This window comes from Hypanus sabinus, chromosome 13 (assembly GCF_030144855.1).
Source record: "Hypanus sabinus isolate sHypSab1 chromosome 13, sHypSab1.hap1, whole genome shotgun sequence".
Lineage (NCBI taxonomy): Eukaryota > Metazoa > Chordata > Chondrichthyes > Myliobatiformes > Dasyatidae > Hypanus > Hypanus sabinus.
The window spans coordinates 67,003,634-67,023,004 of NC_082718.1; the positions used below are offsets into that span (position 1 = coordinate 67,003,634).

Below are 19,371 nucleotides of genomic sequence, written 5' to 3' on the forward strand. Positions count from 1 at the left end.
ACTACAATGATGTGATCATTGCAGAGACTTGGTTAAGAGAGTTCCAAGGTTTTGATGTTTTAGAAAAGATAGAAAGGGAGGAGTTTCACTACTAATCAGGGACTCACAGCATCTGCACTCAGATGGGATATAATGGAGGGCTCGTCTACTGAGTCTATATGGGTAGAACTCAAAAATTGGAAGAGTGCAGTCACTCTGATGGGACTGTACTATAGAGCCCCTGTTAACCACTGGAACATTAAGGAACAGGTATACAGGCAGATTTAGGAAAGCTGTATCAATAAGCTTATTGTCATAAGGGACTTCAACTTCCATAATATAAGCTGTGACTTTCAAGAGGTTTAGATGGGCCAGAATTTGTTTGGTGCATTTAGGAGGGTTCCTTAAATCAAGATGTAGATAGTCCAACAAGAGGAGGGGCTGTACTGGACCTGGTTTTGATTAACGAGCCTGGTCAGATGAACGACCTTTCAGTGGGTTAACAATTAGGAATCAGTGACCACAACTCTTTAAGTTTTAAAATAGCTTTGAGGCTTACGTCAGTCAGAGTTGACCATGGATATTGCGTCCTAGCTGTCTAGATATGCAAGCCTGAGCAGTCCGATATTGAGAGCAAGCTGTTGCCCATGTAGCAGTCTCTCCTCTATGCATCAGATGAACCCAAAGGAACGGAAAAGCATGATTAAGTTTGGTACCAGCAGCGTCACAGGAGTTGCCGGTCAGCGTTGAACTCAACTAATGAGAGCCTTATGGTCTCCAGCTCTGGATTTTTCCCTCAGGGTTTACTCTCAAAGCCTTCCCCATGAGTGGGTATAGCCGTGAGGCAGCAAATATTTAAGATCAGAGTTCTCCTTCTCCAAGATGAACTGCTATCCACAAATGATGAGCCCCATCTGCCCAAAGCCACTGGTTTTAAAGTGCCAGTAACCTGCCTTTGCCCCTTCACCTGTCAGTAGAAATGGTTCCAACAGGCTTAGTAGCTAAGCCACATGTTAAGGCCAGGATCTGGAACTGGTTGTCAGAGGCCATTTGGGATGCACGCCATTGGGAGCATTTAATAGGTAGTGTGAGCTTACCCCCATTACCACCCCAACTATAACAACCTTAAGGAAACTTGCCTAAGACAAAATGTACACAATACAAAGTAACGCTTGCAGACCAGAAAGCACACATTTCCATTTTGCTCAAAAGTACCAAGTGGTACCTCGTTATAAACATTTTACATATCCTATGATGTAGAGTGGTTTGGAACCAGTATTATATGTGTGCAGCCTAAACTATAGAAATTACATTCTGTTGTAGGACAAATTGCAGATTTTAGATAGGTATAGATAAAGAAAAGTATGAACCATGCATGAGAGTTTTAAACTGGAGCAGAGTAAATTACAAGAGCATTAAGCAGGAACTAGGAAGAGTTAATTAGGAGCAAATGTTTTGGGCAAGTCCACATCTGACATGTGGTGGGTGTTTAAAGGCCATCTGCAAGAGTACAGGACAGGTATGTTCCAGTCAGAAGGAAGGATAAGGTTGGCAAGGTAAGCAAAACTTGGATGTTGAGAGAGGTGATGAATTTAGTCAAGAATTAAAAGGAAAGTATGTGAAGCCTTGGAAGTTAAAATCAAATAGAAACCTTGAGGATTGTAAAGAAGCCAGAAAAGAACTCAAATGGAATTAGGAAACACAGGAGGGGCCATGAAAAGTCCTCAATAAGTAGAATTAAAAAGACCCAAAGACCCGTTCTATACAAACATCAAGATCAAGAGGATATCTAGGGAGAGGGCAAGACCACTCAAAGTATAGGGGGGAACATTTGCAGATATTTTATGTTTTAGAAAATTATATTCCCATATAGACTCAGTAGACGAGCCCTCCATTATATCCCCTCTGAGTGCAGCTGCTGTGAGTCCCTGATTAATAGTGAAACTCCTCCCTTTCTATCTTTTCTAAACCATCAAAATATCTAAAACAGTGGATGTGAGTGAGGTCCCTAATGAGTATTTTCATCAGTGTTTCTCAAGGAGGACATGGAAGATAGGGAGATCAGTGTTCATTCATTTCAAGGTAAAGAAGAGGCAGTTTTGAGACTCTTAAACAGCATAAATGTGGATAAGTCTCCAGGACCTGATAGGATGTAGCCCAGATTATTGAGAGCCACAAGAGAAGAGATTGCTGGAGCCTTGACAATAGCTTCGTGTCCTCTCTAGCTACAGGTGAGATCTCAGAGGACTGGTGAGTAGCTGATGTTGTTCCATTATTCAAGGGGGGAAACAGGGATAATCCTGGAATCTGTAGACCAGTGAATCTCACGTCATTGGTAGGGAAACTAAAGGAGAGAATTCTTAGTATAGGATTTATGAACATTTGGAAAACCATGGCCTAATTAGGGAGAACCAACATGGCTTTATGAAATGTAAGACACGTCTTATCAACTTGATTGAATTTTTGACTAAGTGACAAGGGTGATTGATGAAGGTAGAGCTGTGGATGTTGACTACATGGATTTTAGTGAGGCATTTGACAAGCTCCCTCATGGGAGGGTCATCCAGAAGATTAAGATGCATGGGATCTGCAGTGAATTGGCTGTTTGGATTCAGAACTGGCTTGCACATAGAAGACAGAGGGTAGTGGGCGAAAGGGCTTATTCCAACCGGAGGTCTGAAATTAGTGGTGTTGCACAGGGGTCTGTACTGGGACCTCTGTTATTTGTGATGAATACAAATGACCTGGGTGAAAATGTAGATGAGTTAGTAAGTTTGCAGATGATACAAAGATTAAATGTGTTAAGGATAGCACAGAAGGCTGGAAAAGAGTACAGCAGGATATAGATCAGCTGCAGGAAAGGGCAGAGAAATGGCAGATGGAGTTTAATCCAGACAAATGAGAAATGTTGCACCTTGATAGGTCAAATACTGTTAAGGGCAAGACCCTTAACAGTGTTGATGAGCAAAGGGATCTTGGGGCCCAAGTCCATATCTCCCTGGAAGTGACTGCACAGGTTGATCAAGTAGTTAAGAAAACATATGGCATGCTTGCCTTTACTAACTGGGGCACTGAGTTCAAAAGTTAGGAAATTATGTTGCAGCTTTATAAAGCTTCAAATACCTGTAGGTCACATCTGGAGTATTGCATACATTTCTGGTCACCCCTACTATGGGAAGGATGTTGAGGCTTGTAAGAGGATGCAGACAGGTTTACCAGGAAGCTGCCTGGATTAGAGGGCATTTGATATAATGAGAGGTTGGACAAACTTGGAGTAGCGGAGGGAGAGGGGAGATCCACTAGAGGGTTATAAGATTATGAAAGGCATTAATTGAGTTGGCAGGCAGTATCTTTTCTCCCACGGTTGAAATATTTATACCAGACGGCATGCAATTAAGGTGAGAGAGGGCATGTTTAAAGGACATGTGAGTGCCTGGAATGTACTTCCCTGGGACAGTGGTAGAGGCAGATTACATTAGTGACTTTTAAGAGACACTTGGATACTGTGCCTATAAAAAGTATTCATCTTCTTTGGAAGTTTTCGTGTTTTATTGTTTTACAACATTGAATCAAAGTGGATTTAATTCGGTTTTTTTGACACTGATCAACAGAAAAAGACTCTTTCATGTCTAAGTGAAAGCAGATCTCTACAAAGTGATCTAAATTGATCACAAATATATAATTGATTGCATAAGTATTCAACACCCCCCACACCGTATTATCACTGGCACAGCCAATTGGTTTTAGAAGTCACATTAGATAGAAATCACCTGTGTGCAGTCAAGGAGTTACATCAGTGCTTTATAAAACTATGGAACAAATGGTCACCAACAGACTTGTTTATTTTTTAGAAAATAAGGGACATTTTGCTGCCTATCAAAATGGTTTTAGAACAGAAAGATCAACAGAAAGATCAAGATCTATTGCCCTTTTAGATCATGATATTAAAAAAGCATTTCAAAATAGAGAAGTAATGGTAAGCGTACTTCTAGATATTGAAAGAGCATATGACTCACTATGGAAGGATGATTTATTAATTAAATATGATGCAGGAATTAGAGGTAGAATGTTTAATTGGATCAAAGCTTTTCTTAAGGAAAGGACAATTCAAGTAAGAATAGGCAGAACAAGCTCCAAATCAGTTAAAATAAATAATGGTACTCTTCAAGGAAGTGTCATTAGTCCTGTTCTTTTTTAATGTCATGATAAACAACATCTTTGAGCAGGTAGCGACAGGATTTGGCAAATTGTTGTTTGCAGATGATGGTGCAATCAGGAAAAGAAGAAGAAACATCAAGTATATATCAAAGCAGGTACAAAAGGCTTTAAGATCAGTTGAAAACTGGGCAAATAAATGGGGTTTCAGGATTTCTGCTTCTAAGTCCAAATTTATGATTTTTGGCTTTAGAAGAAAGATTCCTGATTGTGAATTGTGTCTATATGATTCTCCATTAGAAATAGTCAATGTATTCAAGTTTTTAGGTGTCTGGTTTAATGAAAGACTTATTTGGAGGGTTCATATGGATAAAACAATTGGAAAGTGTGAGAAAGTTTTAAATGTTATGAGAAGTATTGCTGGATGTGACTGGGGAGCGGGGCGGGAAACTAAGTACTTAATATATCTAGCTATGATTAGATCAGTAATTGATTATGGTTGTATTGCTTATGGTTCCGCTGCTACAGCAGTACTTGGAAAATTAGACACTGTGCAGTCCAAAGCACTTAGACTCTGCTGTGGAGCTTTCAGAACAACATCAGTCCCTGCATTATGTGTTAAGATGGGAGAAGTACCCCTACATTTAAGATGAGTTAAGTTGGGCCTGCAGTATTGGGCAAAACTAAATGGCTTCAATCATAGCTGTCCATCAAAATGTCTTTTGCAGGAGACGTCAGAGCGCCAAAGTAAAATTAAATGATATCCATTTTTAGATTTTGTTATTATCTGGGCTGTGAAATTGAAACTGATTGAAGACATAGCTGACCAAATCTGCTTGCCACCCATTCCTTTTTGGCTTTTGCCAGAAAGAAGTAAGTAGACCTATTCCAGAAAGAAGTAGACCTATTCCTCCTTTTTCAGCTTCAAGGAAGCAGACCAATTTCAACAGCATCGATCGTAAATGAATATTTAAATAATAAATGGGGATCTTATCTGAAGATTTTTACCGATGGCTCAGTGGACCCAGAGAGCAGTAAGGCAGGATTTGGGATGCACATGTCTCAACTTGGAGTTGAGATTGGTCACCGGGTTTCAGATGGTGTTTCTGTCTTTGCAACAGAATTATCAACAATCCTCTGGGCCTTATGGTGATAGAAGACTCTCGACCATGCAGGATTGTCATCTGTTCGGATTCTGCTGCTGCCTTAGAGGCTATAAAAGGGAATAAATCAAAAGCTCATCCTGACATAGTTACTGAGATTCTCTTAGTTTAGTTTAGAGTAGGGCAGATGGGTTGTAAAGTCAGATTTACATGGATATCTGGGCATGCTGGGGTGGAGGGAAATGAAATTGTGGATGGCATTGAAAAGTCTTCCTTACAGATTGGGCAAGTAGGAATTAGAATACCCCTAGGCAGAGCAGAATTGAGAAGTAAGATTTTAAAAAAGGTACAGAGAAGAAATGGCAGGAGGATTGGAAAAATGAATTAAAGGGAAGGCATTTCTTTTCTTGTCACCCTCTAGTTGAAAAGGTCTCAGACTGTTACTCTTTAAATCACAGAGATATAGTGAAATTAACAAGACTTAGGCTGGAGCATTGTGGGCTAAGCTATTACTTAAAGATAACAGGGAAACATCCTACTGGATTATGTGATTGTGGTCGTCCAGAGACAGTTCAGCATGTTTTGCTGAGTTGTAATCGATATAAAATTGAAAGAAGCATATTGTTCAAGAGGCTGTCTGACTTAAATGTATTTTGTTTTTCTGTTAAATCTTTGTTTGGCCACCAAGAAAACCACCATCTGATTGAAAAGTTTATTATTCTGTTTCTATGTGCGACTAGTTTATATTTGAGAATTTGAGTTTTTTGGAATTCTGTAATTAATTTTACATCCTGCGGAGGGCAGTAATACACCTAGATGTGTCTAAACTGCCAGTAATGAAAGAAGAAGAAGAAGTCAAGGAGTTTCTTTTTTTTTAATTTTATTTTTATTTGGATAAGGTATTCATAAGTATTACATAAACTTTTTTTACATATAAAGCCTTTTCCATTTTTCATATATGTATAAATCTATATATATTTATACATTCACAAGTACACACTGAGATGGTATTTAAAGAAAAATAATTAGGCACTTAAATAGATATTTATGTGCAATTGTAATTCCACACTATTAAACTAGATAATAATAATTGTTGTTAAAAAAAATTAGAAATAATAGTGCTTGAGTAATCATTTCTGTGTATCTCTTCTCGTCCATTTCTTTCTTGTCCAAAATAACGTAACATATGAATATAAGAATATAATAAGAATATGTGTACATATTCTTACAAAAGAATATGTAAATTCCATCATAGGTGTTTGTATCTTTACACATTCATGTTTGCTCCTATCCATAAACATACTTATCCAATTCCTGTGTACTTATTTACTTCAAATTATCTTTTTTTTTCTCCAAATCTTTTCCTTTATTTATGTTAATTCCATGCTTTCCTGAAATAAAATAGTGAACATTCAAGCCAAGGGAGCTTACATGAACACTATTACCATGTTGATGAGAAAAGCAGTATGAACCATTAGGAGAATTATATAAAGTCTGCTCACATTGGGGTTATAAATTCAATCCATTTATTCCAAATTTGATAACATTTATCTTCTTGAATTCTCAGGGAGTAAGTCATCTTTTCCATTTTAAATATTTCCAAAACAATTTCATGCCAATCTTCTAAAGTAGGTGATACTGGAATTAGCTATTTTCTGGCAATTGATTTCTTACTTGCCACTAAAAGGGCCTGCGGCAACTTTATATCTTTCTTCTGTTCCAAAAATAATACATGCCCCAAATAGAAAGTCACAAAGTCCAGAGATATCTGTATCTTAAATACCTTAACTAATGTTCTATGAATGCCTTTCCAATATAAACTTAATTTAGGGCAATCCCAGAAAATACCTCATTCCTTCCGAACACTCTGCTCTCCACTCCCTCCGCACCAATCCCAACCTCACTATAAAACCCGCTGATAAGGGGGGAGCTGGTGTTGTCTGGCGTACTGACCTCTACCTAGCCGACGCACAGCGACAACTCTCTGATACCTCCTCTTATTTACCCCTTGATTATGACCCCACTAAGGAGCATTGTCTCCTATACCATCACCAACCTTATCAGCTCTGGGGATCTCCCATCCATTGCCACCAACCTCATAGTTCCCACACCCTGCACTTCCCATTTCTACCTCCTACCCAAGATCCACAAACCTGCCTGTCCAGGTAGACCTATTGTCTCAGCTTGCTCCTGCCCCACTGAACTCATTTCTGCATACCTTGACACTGTTTTATTCCCCCCCTTGTTCAATCTCTTCCCACCTATGTTCGTGACACTTCTCATGCTTTGAATGTTTTCAATGATTTTAAGTTCCCTGGCCCCACCATCTTATTTTCACCATGGACGTCCAGTCCCTATATACCTCCATCCCCCACCGAGATGGTCTCAAAGCTCTTCGGTTTTTTTTCGATTCCAGACCTAACCAATTCCCCTCTACCACCACTCTTCTCCATCTAGCAGAATTAGTTCTTACTCTCAATAATTTCTCCTTTGACTCCTCCCACTTCCTCCAAACCAAGGGTGCAGCCATGGGCACCCGTATGGGTCCCAGTTATGCCTGCCTTTTTGTTGGCTTTGTGGAACAGTCCATGTTCCAAGTCTATACGGGTATCCATCCTCCTCTTTATCTTCACTACATCGACGACTGCATTGGTGCTGCCTCCTGCATGCATGCTGAGCTTGTTGATCTCATTAACTTTGCCTCCAACTTTCACCCTGCCCTCAAATTTACCTGGTCTATTTCTGACACCTTCTTCCCCTTTCTTGATCTTTCTGTCTCCATCTCTGGAGACAGCCTATCTACTGATATCTACTATAAGCCTACAGACTTTCACAGCTACCTGGACTATTCCTCTTCCCACCCTGTCTCTTGCAAAAATGCTATCCCCTTCTCACAATTCCTCCGTCTCCGCCGCATCTGCTCTCAGAATGAGGCTTTTCATTCCAGGACGAAGGAGATGTCTTCCTTTTTTAAACAAAGGGGCTTCCCTTCGTCCACCATCAACTCTGCTCTCAAACGCATCTCTCCCATTTCCCGCACATCTATCCTCACTCCATCCGCCCACCACCCCACTCGGGATAGGGTTCCCCTTGTCCTCATCTACTACCCCACCAGCCTCCGGATCCAACGTATAATTCTCCGTAACTTCCGCCACCTCCAATGGGATCCCACTACCAAGCACATCTTTCCCTCTCCCCCTTTCTGCTTTCCGCAGGGATCGCTCCCTACACGACTCCCTTTTCCACTCGTCCTCCCCCATCCCTTCCCACCAATCTCCCTCCTGGCACTTATCCTTGTAAACGGAACAAGTGCTACACCTGCCCTTACACTTCCTCCCTCACCACCATTCAGGGCCCCAGACAGTCCTTCCAGGTGAGGTGACACTTCACCTGTGAGTTGGCTGGTGAGGTAGACCGTTTCGCTGAACACTTACGCTCAGTCTGCCAGAGAAAGCAGGATCTCCCAGTGGCCACACATTTTAATTCCACGTCCCATTCCCATTCTGATATGTCTATCCATGGCCTCCTCTATTGTCAAAATGAATCCAAACTCAGGTTGGAGGAACAGCACCTTGTATACCGGCTGGGTAGCCTCCAATCTGATGGCATGAACATTGACTTCTCTAACTTCCATTAATGCCCCTCCTCCCCTTCTTACCCCATCCCTTACATATTTAGTTGTTTGCCTGTTCTCCATCTCCCTCTGGTGTTCCCCACCCCCTTTCTTTCTTCTGAGGCCTCCCGTCCCATGATCTTTTCCATTCTCCAGCTCTGTAGCATTTTCGCCAATCACCTTTCCAGCTCTTAGCTTCATCCCACCCCCTCCGGTCTTCTCCTATCATTTCGCATTTCCCCCTCCCCCCACTACTTTCAAATCTCTTACTATCTTTCCCTTCAGTTAGTCCTGATGAAGGGTCTCAGCCTGAAACATCGACAGCTCTTCTCCCTATAGATGATGCCTGGCCTGCTGTGTTCCATCAGCATTTTGTGTGTGTTGTTTGAATTTCCAGCATCTGCAGATTTCCTCGTGTTTGCCCCAGAAACTATGGAAATGATTTGCCTCCTTGGAGCCACATCTTCTCCAACACATCATGTTTGAGTCTTTATATTTTTCCTGGTATGGGGTCTTGAAGTATCTTATAATATTTTTCCAGCAATGTTCTCTCCAAACCAAAGAGTTAGTTGAAGACCACTGAAAGCTGCATATTTTTCACCAAACCTCCTCTGAAAGTACCAACCCCACTTCTTACTCCCAGTTCTCTTTAATATACAATGCGTCTTCATTTTTGGCATGAGAGAGGACATTATATAATCGAGAAATTGATTTACTTGGTATTGAGCTGTAAGCCGAATTCAAAATCTTGAAAATTTCTAATTCTGCTTTTGATAAGTCTGTACATCTACAACTCTGGTTAAAGTAGTGTCGTACTTGAAGGTACCTAACAAAGTCGTTGTGTTCTCGGCTGTAAAGATTTAGGCTCTACATAAAGATAAAGGCTCTATTCCTGTAAAGATTGAAAACATTGTAATACACTTTTATGTGTGAATGAGAGGTAGGTTATAAGACCTTTCTTTATCCATAGTTCAAATCTTTTATCTCCTCTGCTAGGAAAGAATTCGGTATCATAAGCACACCAGCTAAAAAGTTTTAACGTGTTGTAAATTCCACATAAATTAATCACATTCTGCCATACTTTTAATGTGAGATTTATCCAGCTGTTTTTAATCTTTTCTAATTGGGCCATCAATCCTTTGTCCGCAATTGAGACCTGTAGAGGAGAACTATGAATCAATCCAAATTCTATTTCCTTCCATCTAGCCTGGTATTCCCCATTACACCAGTATAACAGAGGGGTTATCTGTGAAGCATAAAAATAATTTCTCAAGCAAGGAAGTGCCATACCTCCTCCTTTCTTTACTAACTGTAAGGTGTTAAATCGGATTCTAGGTTTTTTTCCTTGCCAGATAAAGTGGGAAATCCATTTGTTCCATTCCCTAAATTGATTATTATCTACCTCCACAGGTAAATTCTGGAAAAAGTAAAGTAGCCAAGGGAGAATATTCATTTTTATGATATTTATCCTTGAATTTAAACTTAAGAAGGGGATAAGATTCCATCTACGTATATCTGCTTTTATCTCTGAAACTAATGGTCCATAATTTGCCTGTGACAGTATTGTAAGATCTTTTGGCAGAGTTATCCCTAAATATTTTAATGATTTAGCTTCCTACTTAAGATCATATATATCCTGCAATTTTTTTGGATGCTGCATTTTTTGGATGCTTCAGGGATATAACCTGAATTTTCTTTACATTAATTTTATAACCTGATATTTTCCCAATCTCATCCAACAGTGTAAACAATCCTATGAATGATTTTTCTGGTTCACTCAAACAAACTAAGATATCATCCGCAAATAGTGCTACTTTCTGTTTAATCCCTGCCACTTGATACCTTTTAGAATTTCACTCTGTCTTATTAATTGGGCAAGAGGTTCAATGTATAGTGCAAAGAGGAAAGGGGAAATTGGGCATCCCAGTCTAGTTCCTCTCTCTAAAATAAAAGAGTCCGAGAGGTCCGCATTTATCTTAATTCGAGCTGTAGGGCTCTCATATAAAGTCTGGATTACTTTAATAAACTTTTCTTGAAAGCTGAATCTTCCTAACACTTTATATAACTGAATCAAAAGCTTTCACAGCATCTAATCCCACTACCATTGTCTCTGTCCCATTCTTAGTAACCTGTTCTAGTATGTGTAAAGTTTTCCTTATGTTGTCCTGAGTTTGTCTTTGCTGAATGAATCCAGTCTGGTCTAAGTGGATAAGGCCAAGTAGAAGCTTTTCCAGTCTTCGAGCTAATATAGATGTAAATAATTTGTAATCCGAAATAAGGACACTGACTGGCTGATAATTACCACATTCTGGTTTATCCTTACCCTCTTTAGGAATAACTCCAGGAAGGTGGAATTTCTCCTCTCTGTAAGATCCAATTAAAGGTGTTAAGCAATAATGGAGCTAACTGTGACTTCAGCAATTTGTACCATTCTGAGGTAAACCCTTCAGAGTCTGGAGACTTTCCGGATTTTAATCTAGAGATGGCCATGTTCAGTTCTTTGGCAGTTACTGGTTCTAATAAACATTCATTTTGTAATTCTGTGAGCTTGGGTAATTTTAAAGAATTCAGTAAAGTGTCTATATGGGACTCATTGGAGGCTTAAAGTTGTTTTAATTTTCCTTGAAGGTCTGCTAATATTTGTGCTTTGAATTTTTTCATATAACTGGTAATGGAAATGATGTTTCTCCTCAGTACAGCTTTCAATGTATCCAATAAGATCACTGGTGATGTTTCTCCCATGTCAGTGAGGTCTAGGAATTCTTTAATTTCTCCCCTTATTCTCTCAATTACTCTCTGGTTATTATGTGGATTTAACCTCCATAATGTTTTCCTCATTTTCCTTTCCAGAATTAGAGACATAGAGACTGGGCTATGGTCTGACAGATCAATTCTTGCAATGTTACATTCTTTTAATCTGAATCTATGTTAAATGTTAAAAAAAAGTCTATCCTTGAATAAGCTGAATGAGGGAAAGAATAATGTGCATAGTCTTTACTAGTGGGGTGTAATTCTCTCCACATATCTATTGTTCCCAACTTCTCCATCAGTGATTTCACTTTCCTAGTCAGAGGTCTATTCTGAATAACTGTTCCTGAAGAATCTAATACAGGGTTTAATCTATGTTTGTAATATTAAAATCCCCTCCACAAATTTCTACTCCTTGACAGCTGGCCATTAGGTCAAAAATGTGTCTATAGAATGACCATTCACTCCCTGGTGGAGCATAAACATTCAGTAATGTTATTTCAGTCCCTTCTATTCTTCCTGTAATCCTTACAACTCCTTCATCCTTGTCTTTAATCTCTGAAATATGTTCATCGTCAAGAGTACTTGATATTAAAGTAGCTACTCCTCTTTTGTGGCTCAGTTTATATAATGAATAAAATACATGCTTAAAGCCCATTTTTAATTTTGCATGTTCAGATTGGCTCACGTGCATTTCCTGAAGGAAAGCTATTTGTGCCCTCTCTTTTTTCAATTTACACATGATCTTATTTCTCTTAACTGGATTCAAAACCCCATTAACTTTATAGGAAATTATTTTTACTGATTCAATTTGCATTTTTCTCTAGAAAAGAAAACACTCTCCTTTTCTAAGCAAACAGTAAGCAATCCCTTCTCAACAGTACACCAAAACACAAAACCAAACCCTAGGCATTTTTGAACTTAGAATATTTGAAAGTTTTCCCCGACTTCCAACAGTGAGGCCTGAGCTGCCTCAGTTCAGAGGGATAACCTCTATCTCCAGCCCATGTTAGAGGGCCCTCCACAGTGTGAACAGTCACAGAGAATTCTCTCCTTTTTGTGTCTCAACCATATTGCTATCATTCAAGTTATTCCGTCTAGTTTATTTTCAGTTATTTTCAGTTTTCCCTTTAAGTCCGATTTACTCTTTTCAGTCATTTCTCTTAATTAGTCTGTACTCTCTGTACGTTCGCATCTGTATGCTTGCAGTTACTTTGGTTCGAGTGGAGCGTTCTCGCTGTACTGGCTGCCATGACTGCCGAATCCTCTCCAGTAGCGACTCCGGTTGGGTGATAACTTTTGTAGGTAGTCCCCAGTCCGCCAGGTCCGACGTTGCCTCCTCCACTCTACGAAAACAAAGGGTTTTTGTTCCTTTGTCGTAAAAGACTCTTAGCCACGCCAGGTACAGGGTCTGGAATCTGTTGTTTTCCTTCAGGGCCCTCCGTGTTTCCGCGTATTCCTTCCGTCTGGCAAGGATCCCCGGTGTGTAATCATGGTCAAAGCTGATTTTACAGTTGCTCCACATAAAGCCTTTCTTTTGCCATGCCAGTTTAAGCACTTCTTCCTTCGTTCTGTAGCTGAGAAATCTGATTAGAATCGATCTGGGCTGGGCGTCTGCCCGAGGCTGCGGTGCTAACGCCTGTGGGTCCTTTGTATCTGTAGGTCTTTTGCATCTAGTATATCAAGGTTCTCTCTAAGCAGCTTCTCCACGAAGGGAGTCACCAATCCGGGTTTACCTTCAGCTCCTTCGGGAACTCCATAGATCCTCATATTTTCCCTTCTCAGTCTATTAGCTTCCACTGGAGCTGCTGTTGTAACTTAAGCATTTCTGCTATCACTTCTGTGTTTTGCAGCCTGTCCTCAGTCCCCACAATGCTCACTAGCTTCATCTAAATTCAAATTAGTTTTTACTATTTCTCCTTTAATATCTTCCAGCTGTTTGTTGTTATCTTGTCGGAAATCACAAATCTCTCTGAGAATCAAAGTCAGGTTCACTGACTCTTCCTCACGATCTCCCTCCTGGCTAGCTGTGGGGAAGCTAGGCCCCTCATCTTGCTGTGTCTCGTCGTTTTTATCAGCCTTCTGAGCGGGCTTTTTATTCTTGTACTGAGATATCATCCTTGCCCCTTTTATTGATATAGTTATACAATTCTAAATATTTGTCTAATTTCAACTTTGGGACAGTTTACATTCTTTTTTGTCAAGAGACCTTTCCCTACGCTGCCATTCCCATGGTGACCCGGAAGTCGTCCGATGTCAAGGTGTTTCAATTGATTGTAGTAAAGATACACCTGTATCTGGAAGGTCCAACTGCTGGCAAGTCAGTATCCTGGCAAAAACTACACCATGAAGACAAAAGAACACTCCAAGCAACTTCACATAAAGGTTGTTGAAAAGCACGTCACAAGATGAATACAAGAAAATTTCTAAGTCACTGAATATCCTTTGGAGTACAGTTAAGTCAATCATCAAGAAATGGAGAATATGACACAGCTGTAAATCTGTCTGGAGCAGGCCATCCTCAAAAGCTGAGTGACCATTCAAGGAGGAGAACTAGTGAGGGTCCTGCTGAAGGGTCAACTGTATTCTTTTCCATAAATGCTGCCTGGCCTGCTGAGTTCCTCCAGCATTTTGTGTGTATCTCTACAGTGAAGCACAGTGGTGGCTGCATCATGCTGTGGGGATGCTTCATTGCTGCAGGCCCTGGAAGGCTTGTGAAGGTAGAGGGTAAAATGAATGGGGCAAAATACAGGGAAATCCTGGAAGAAAACCTGATGAAGTCTGCAAGAGAACTGTGCCTTGGGAGAAGATTTGTTTTCCAGCAAGACAATGACTCCAAGCATTTAGCCAAAGCTACACAGGAATGGCATAATCACAATGAAGTTGATGTCTTGGAGTGGCCAAGTCAGAATCCAGACATAATCCAATTGAGAATTTGGGGCAAGACTTGAAAAGGGCTGTTCACTCATGATCCTCATGCAATCTGACAGAGCTTGAACAGTTTTGTAAATAAGAATTGAGAAAAATAGCAGTGTCCAGATGTGCAAAGCTTCTTTTAATATAAACTTTTTATTCAATTTTTTAAGATAATTACATGAAATAGAATAGTAGAATAATGATATATATATATATATCAGCCTTCCTCCCTCCCCTTAACCCTCCCCCTTGACATCCCTGTCTAAAAAGAAAGGAAGGAAGGAAGGAAGAAAGAAAGAAAAAGACTGACTGACTGACTGACTGACTGACTGACTGGATATCGGAAAATCCCCACATGCTCCAAGGAATTCAAAATAACTTTAATATATATATTTATTTTTCCCCCAGATAACAAATAACTTTATCTTTGGAGCACCTATATATTTAATCCTATCTTTTGTAAGTAAGGCTGCCAAATTTTCAGAAATATGTCATATTTATTTCTTAAATTATAAGTAATTTTTTCAACTGGAATGCAGCTAAAAATTTCATTATTCCAATGGTCCATACTTAAATATGAATCCAATTTCCAAGTAACTGCAATAGTCTTTTTGGCTACTGCCAAAGCAATTTTTATAAATTCTTTCTGATACTTGTTTGATTTGAGTTTCGGTTTTATCTCTTCAATATCACCTAATAAAAATAATATTAGGTTATGTGGAAGTTGTATTCCAATAATTTGTTCCAATAAAACTCTTAAATTTATCCAAAAAGGTTGAATTTTGGCACAGGACCAAGTAGAGTGTAAAAAAGTACCAATATCTTGATTACATCGAAAACATCGATCAGATAAATTTGGATTTAATCTATCTATTTTTTGTGGTGTAATATATAATTGATGTAAAAAATTGTATTGTACTAATCTAAGTCAGACATTTATTGTATTTGTCATACTGTCAAGACATAGTCTTGACCAATTTGTTTCATCAATTTTAATATTCAAATCAGTTTCCCATTTTTGTCTTGACTTATGAATTCCTGGTTTAATTGTCTGTTTTTGAATCAAGCTATACATACTAGACGTAAATTTTTAATTTTTTCCTTTTTGAATTAAAGTTTCTATTTCATTAGGTTTTGACATTAACATTGTTTGACCCAGTTTATCTCTTAAATTGCCCTTTAATTGAAAATAACAGAAAAGAGTGTTATTTGATATTTTATATTTATTCTTTAATTGATCAAATGACATCAATATACCTCCTTCAAAACAATCTCCTACATATCTAATCCCTTTTTGAAACCAGTTATATAAAAGTTGGTTATCCATTGTAAAAGGAATGAGTCTATTTTGAATTAAAGGTCTCTTTGCTAATAAAGATTTCTTTATCTCATCATCAACATTTATCTTATTCCATAAGTCAATCAAATGCTTTAATATAGGAGATTCTTTCTTTTCCCGTATCCACTTAGATTCCCATTTATATATAAAATCTTCTGGTATATTTTTTCCTATCTTATCTAACTCTATTCTAATCCATGCCGGTTTATCTTGATCAGAAAAAGACACAATAAATCTAAGTTGATTTGCTTTATAATAGTTCTTAAAATTTGGGAGTTGTAACCCTCAGATGTTCAAAGCTGATAGAGACCTATCCACACAGATGCAAGGCTGTAATTGCTGCCAAAGGTGCATCTACTAAGGGGGTGAATAATTATGCAATCAAGTATTTTGTGGTTTATATTTGTAATTAATTTAGATCACTTTGCAGAGATCTGTTTTCACTTTTACATGAAGGAGTCTTTTTCTGTTGATCAATGTCAAAAAAGCCAAATTAAATCCACTGTGATTCAATGTTGTAAAACAATAAAACATGAAAACTTCTGGCAGAGTTGGGGGGTGGGGAATTCTTTTATAGGCACTATAGGTACATAAATGTGAGGGAAATGGAAGGATATTGACACTGTGTCCAACCAAAATGATGCTGGTGATATACGGTGACAGTGCAGGCAGCTAACAAAACTACCAACTGTTCTAGTAAATATACTTCTCTCAACTATAATCACTGCAATCAGCCTCCTGTAAATTTCATTTGGGAGCTGGGTTTTTAAACTGTCTGCGCAATCTGGTGTTTTTGTGATATCCTGAAGGATTTGACAAAATGGACTCTCAAGTATAATTGCTGGAGCAGACTTTGGGCTGGATTGAAGTAGCAAGGCCCAGGCCGAAGGACAAAAAACAAACTGATACTTAGCCAATTTAAGCACAGAGCCATGTTAAAAAGTTTAAGGTGTCGAGGCTGAGTGTGGAGGATGAACCGGTGGCCAGCTCGCTACTCTGTCTCTTGCTCGCCTCAGCACTGTACTGACACCAGAGTTGTGGCCTGCAACACCAGGGTCCTGGACTGGCTGCCCTTGCCTCAGCACTGAACTGACACCAGAGTTGTGGCCTGCAACACCAGGGTCCTGGACTGGCTGCCCTTGCCTCAGCACTGAACTGACACCAGAGTTGTGGCCTGCAACACCAGGGTCCTGGACTGGCTGCCCTTGCCTCAGCACTGAACTGGCTCTGTGGCTGTGGACTCATTTTCGGGGGACCCTATGGGTGACGTTCTGTGTGTGATTACGTTGTTATTGTTTATACGGTTTGTTCTTTCTTTTTCACACCTTGGGTGTTTAATGGTCTTTGTGGTGTGGGGGTTTCCATGGGTTCCATTGTGTTATTTGTTTTGTGGCTGCCTGCAGGAAGATGAAACACAAGGGTTGTATAGGGAACTCTGATAATAATAAGTGTACTTTGAACTTTGATTGTATAGACAGGAGGAGGAATTAGTTTCGATGGCCATTCGATTACTAATTTAATTGGCTTGGCACAGCATTGTGGGCCTGTGGGCCTGTTCCGTGGTGCCCTCATCTGTGTTGTTTATTCACCCACATGGCCAGCCAGCTGAAGAGATGGATGGGAAGGGTGTAGGACAGAGGCAGCAACCCTGTCCACTCTATGTAAGATTCTGCCAGGTGATCACCAACAAGAGCAGGGGAGGTGTCTAGGTTTAAATTCGATAACTCTAGGGGTGCAGTATTCACTGCACCCCAACGCTCTGCAAATTAAGTGATAGATTGCAAACTTCCAACACGGGTGAATTGGAACCCTGAAACAGGAGGGACACCCTCTTCCCCCATCCACAACATCCCACCCCCACTAAAACAACTGACAAATAGAAGCCCCCTTTGCAACACCCCCCCCCCCAACTCCAGGAGCAGGAGAAAGAGCAGGAAGGATAGTGCGCTGCTGGGGGTGGACAGCTGAGACTGAAGGCTTGGTTGTCGTAACGTGTTTCCATGGTGACATGCCCACAGGTCTTCGTGAATGAATACAACCAGGTTCCCTTCGAGGCCCTGACCTATATGACAGGAGAGTGTAATTACGGGGGCCGTGTCACTGACGAAAACGACCGGAGGCTCCTCCTCAGCCTCCTGCATGGTATCTACAGCCAGCCGGTGATAAGCGACCCCAGCTATAGCTTCTCTCCCAGTGGAACATACATCTGTCCCAACACCAGCAGCTATGCAGGTTACATGGAGTATATAAAGCAGATGCCTCTCTACGCAGATCCCGAGGTAACTGCAAGGAGGGGGTCACACTATCAGACAGGAAATGTAAACAGTCGGGGTGGGGGTCACACTGTCAGATAGGAGATGTGAACAGTCGGGGTGCGGGAAACAGTGTCAGACAGGAAATGTAAACAGTCGGGGTGGGGGTCACACTGTCAGATAGGAGATGTGAACAGTCGGGGTGCGGGAAACAGTGTCAGACAGGAGATGTGAACAGTCGGGGTGGGGGGGTCACACTGTCAGACAGGAGATGTGAACAGTCGGGGTGGGGGGTTCACACTGTCAGACAGCAGATGTGAACAGTCGGGGTAGGGGGGTCACACTGTCAGACAGGATATGCGAACAGTCGGGGTGGGGGTCGCACTGTCAGACAGGAGATGTGAACAGTCGGGGTGGGGGAAACAGTGTCAGACAGGAGATGTGAACAGTCGGGGTGGGGATTCACACTGTCAGACAGGAGATGTGAACAGTCGGGGTGGGGGAAACAGTGTCAGACAGGAGATGTGAACAGTCGGGGTGGGGATTCACACTGTCAGACAAGAGATGTGAACAGTTGGGGTGGGGGGGTCACACTGTCAGACAGGAGATGTGAACAGTCGGGGTGGGGATTACAGTGTCAGACAGGAGATGTGAACAGTCGGGGTGGGGGGGGGTCACAGTGTCAGACAGGAGCTGTGAACAGTCAGGGTGGGGGGGTCACACTGTCAGACAGGAGATGTGAACAGTCGGAGTGGGGGGTCAGTGTCAGACAGGAGATGTGAACAGTCGGGGTGGGGGGTCACACTGTCAGACAGGAGATGTGAACAGTCAGGGTGCGGGGTCACACAGTCAGACAGGAGATGTGAAAACGGGGTGGGGGGGTCACACTGTCAGACAGGAGATGTCAACAGTCGGGGTGGGGGTTCACACTGTCAGACAGGAGATGTGAACAGTCGGGGTGGGGGTGACACAGTCAGACAGGAGATGTGAACAGTCGGGGTAGGGGGTCAGTGTCAGACAGGAGATGTGAACAGTCGGGGTGGGGGGGTTGCACTATCAGGCAGGAGATGTGAACAGTCGGGGTGGGGGGTCACACTGTCAGACAGGAGATGTGAACAGTGGGGGTAGGGGGGTTATACTGTCAGACAGGAGCTGTCAACAGTCGGGTTGGTGGGTCACAGTGTCAGACAGGAGATGTGAACACTCGGGCTGGGGGGTCACACTATCAGACAGAAACTGTGAACAGTCGGGGTGGGGGGTCAGTGT

General features: G+C 41.0%; 1 protein-coding gene across 1 annotated transcript in view; it reads left to right on the top strand.

The window, feature by feature from the left end:
• Window positions 1-19,371, top strand: part of LOC132403373 (dynein axonemal heavy chain 3-like) — a 990,878-nt gene that overhangs the window by 904,217 nt on the left and 67,290 nt on the right. Inside the window, exon 66 of the mRNA XM_059986790.1 lies at window positions 17,872-18,132. Coding sequence (XP_059842773.1) covers window positions 17,872-18,132 — 261 coding nt within the window. The remainder of the gene's footprint in view (window positions 1-17,871; window positions 18,133-19,371) is intronic.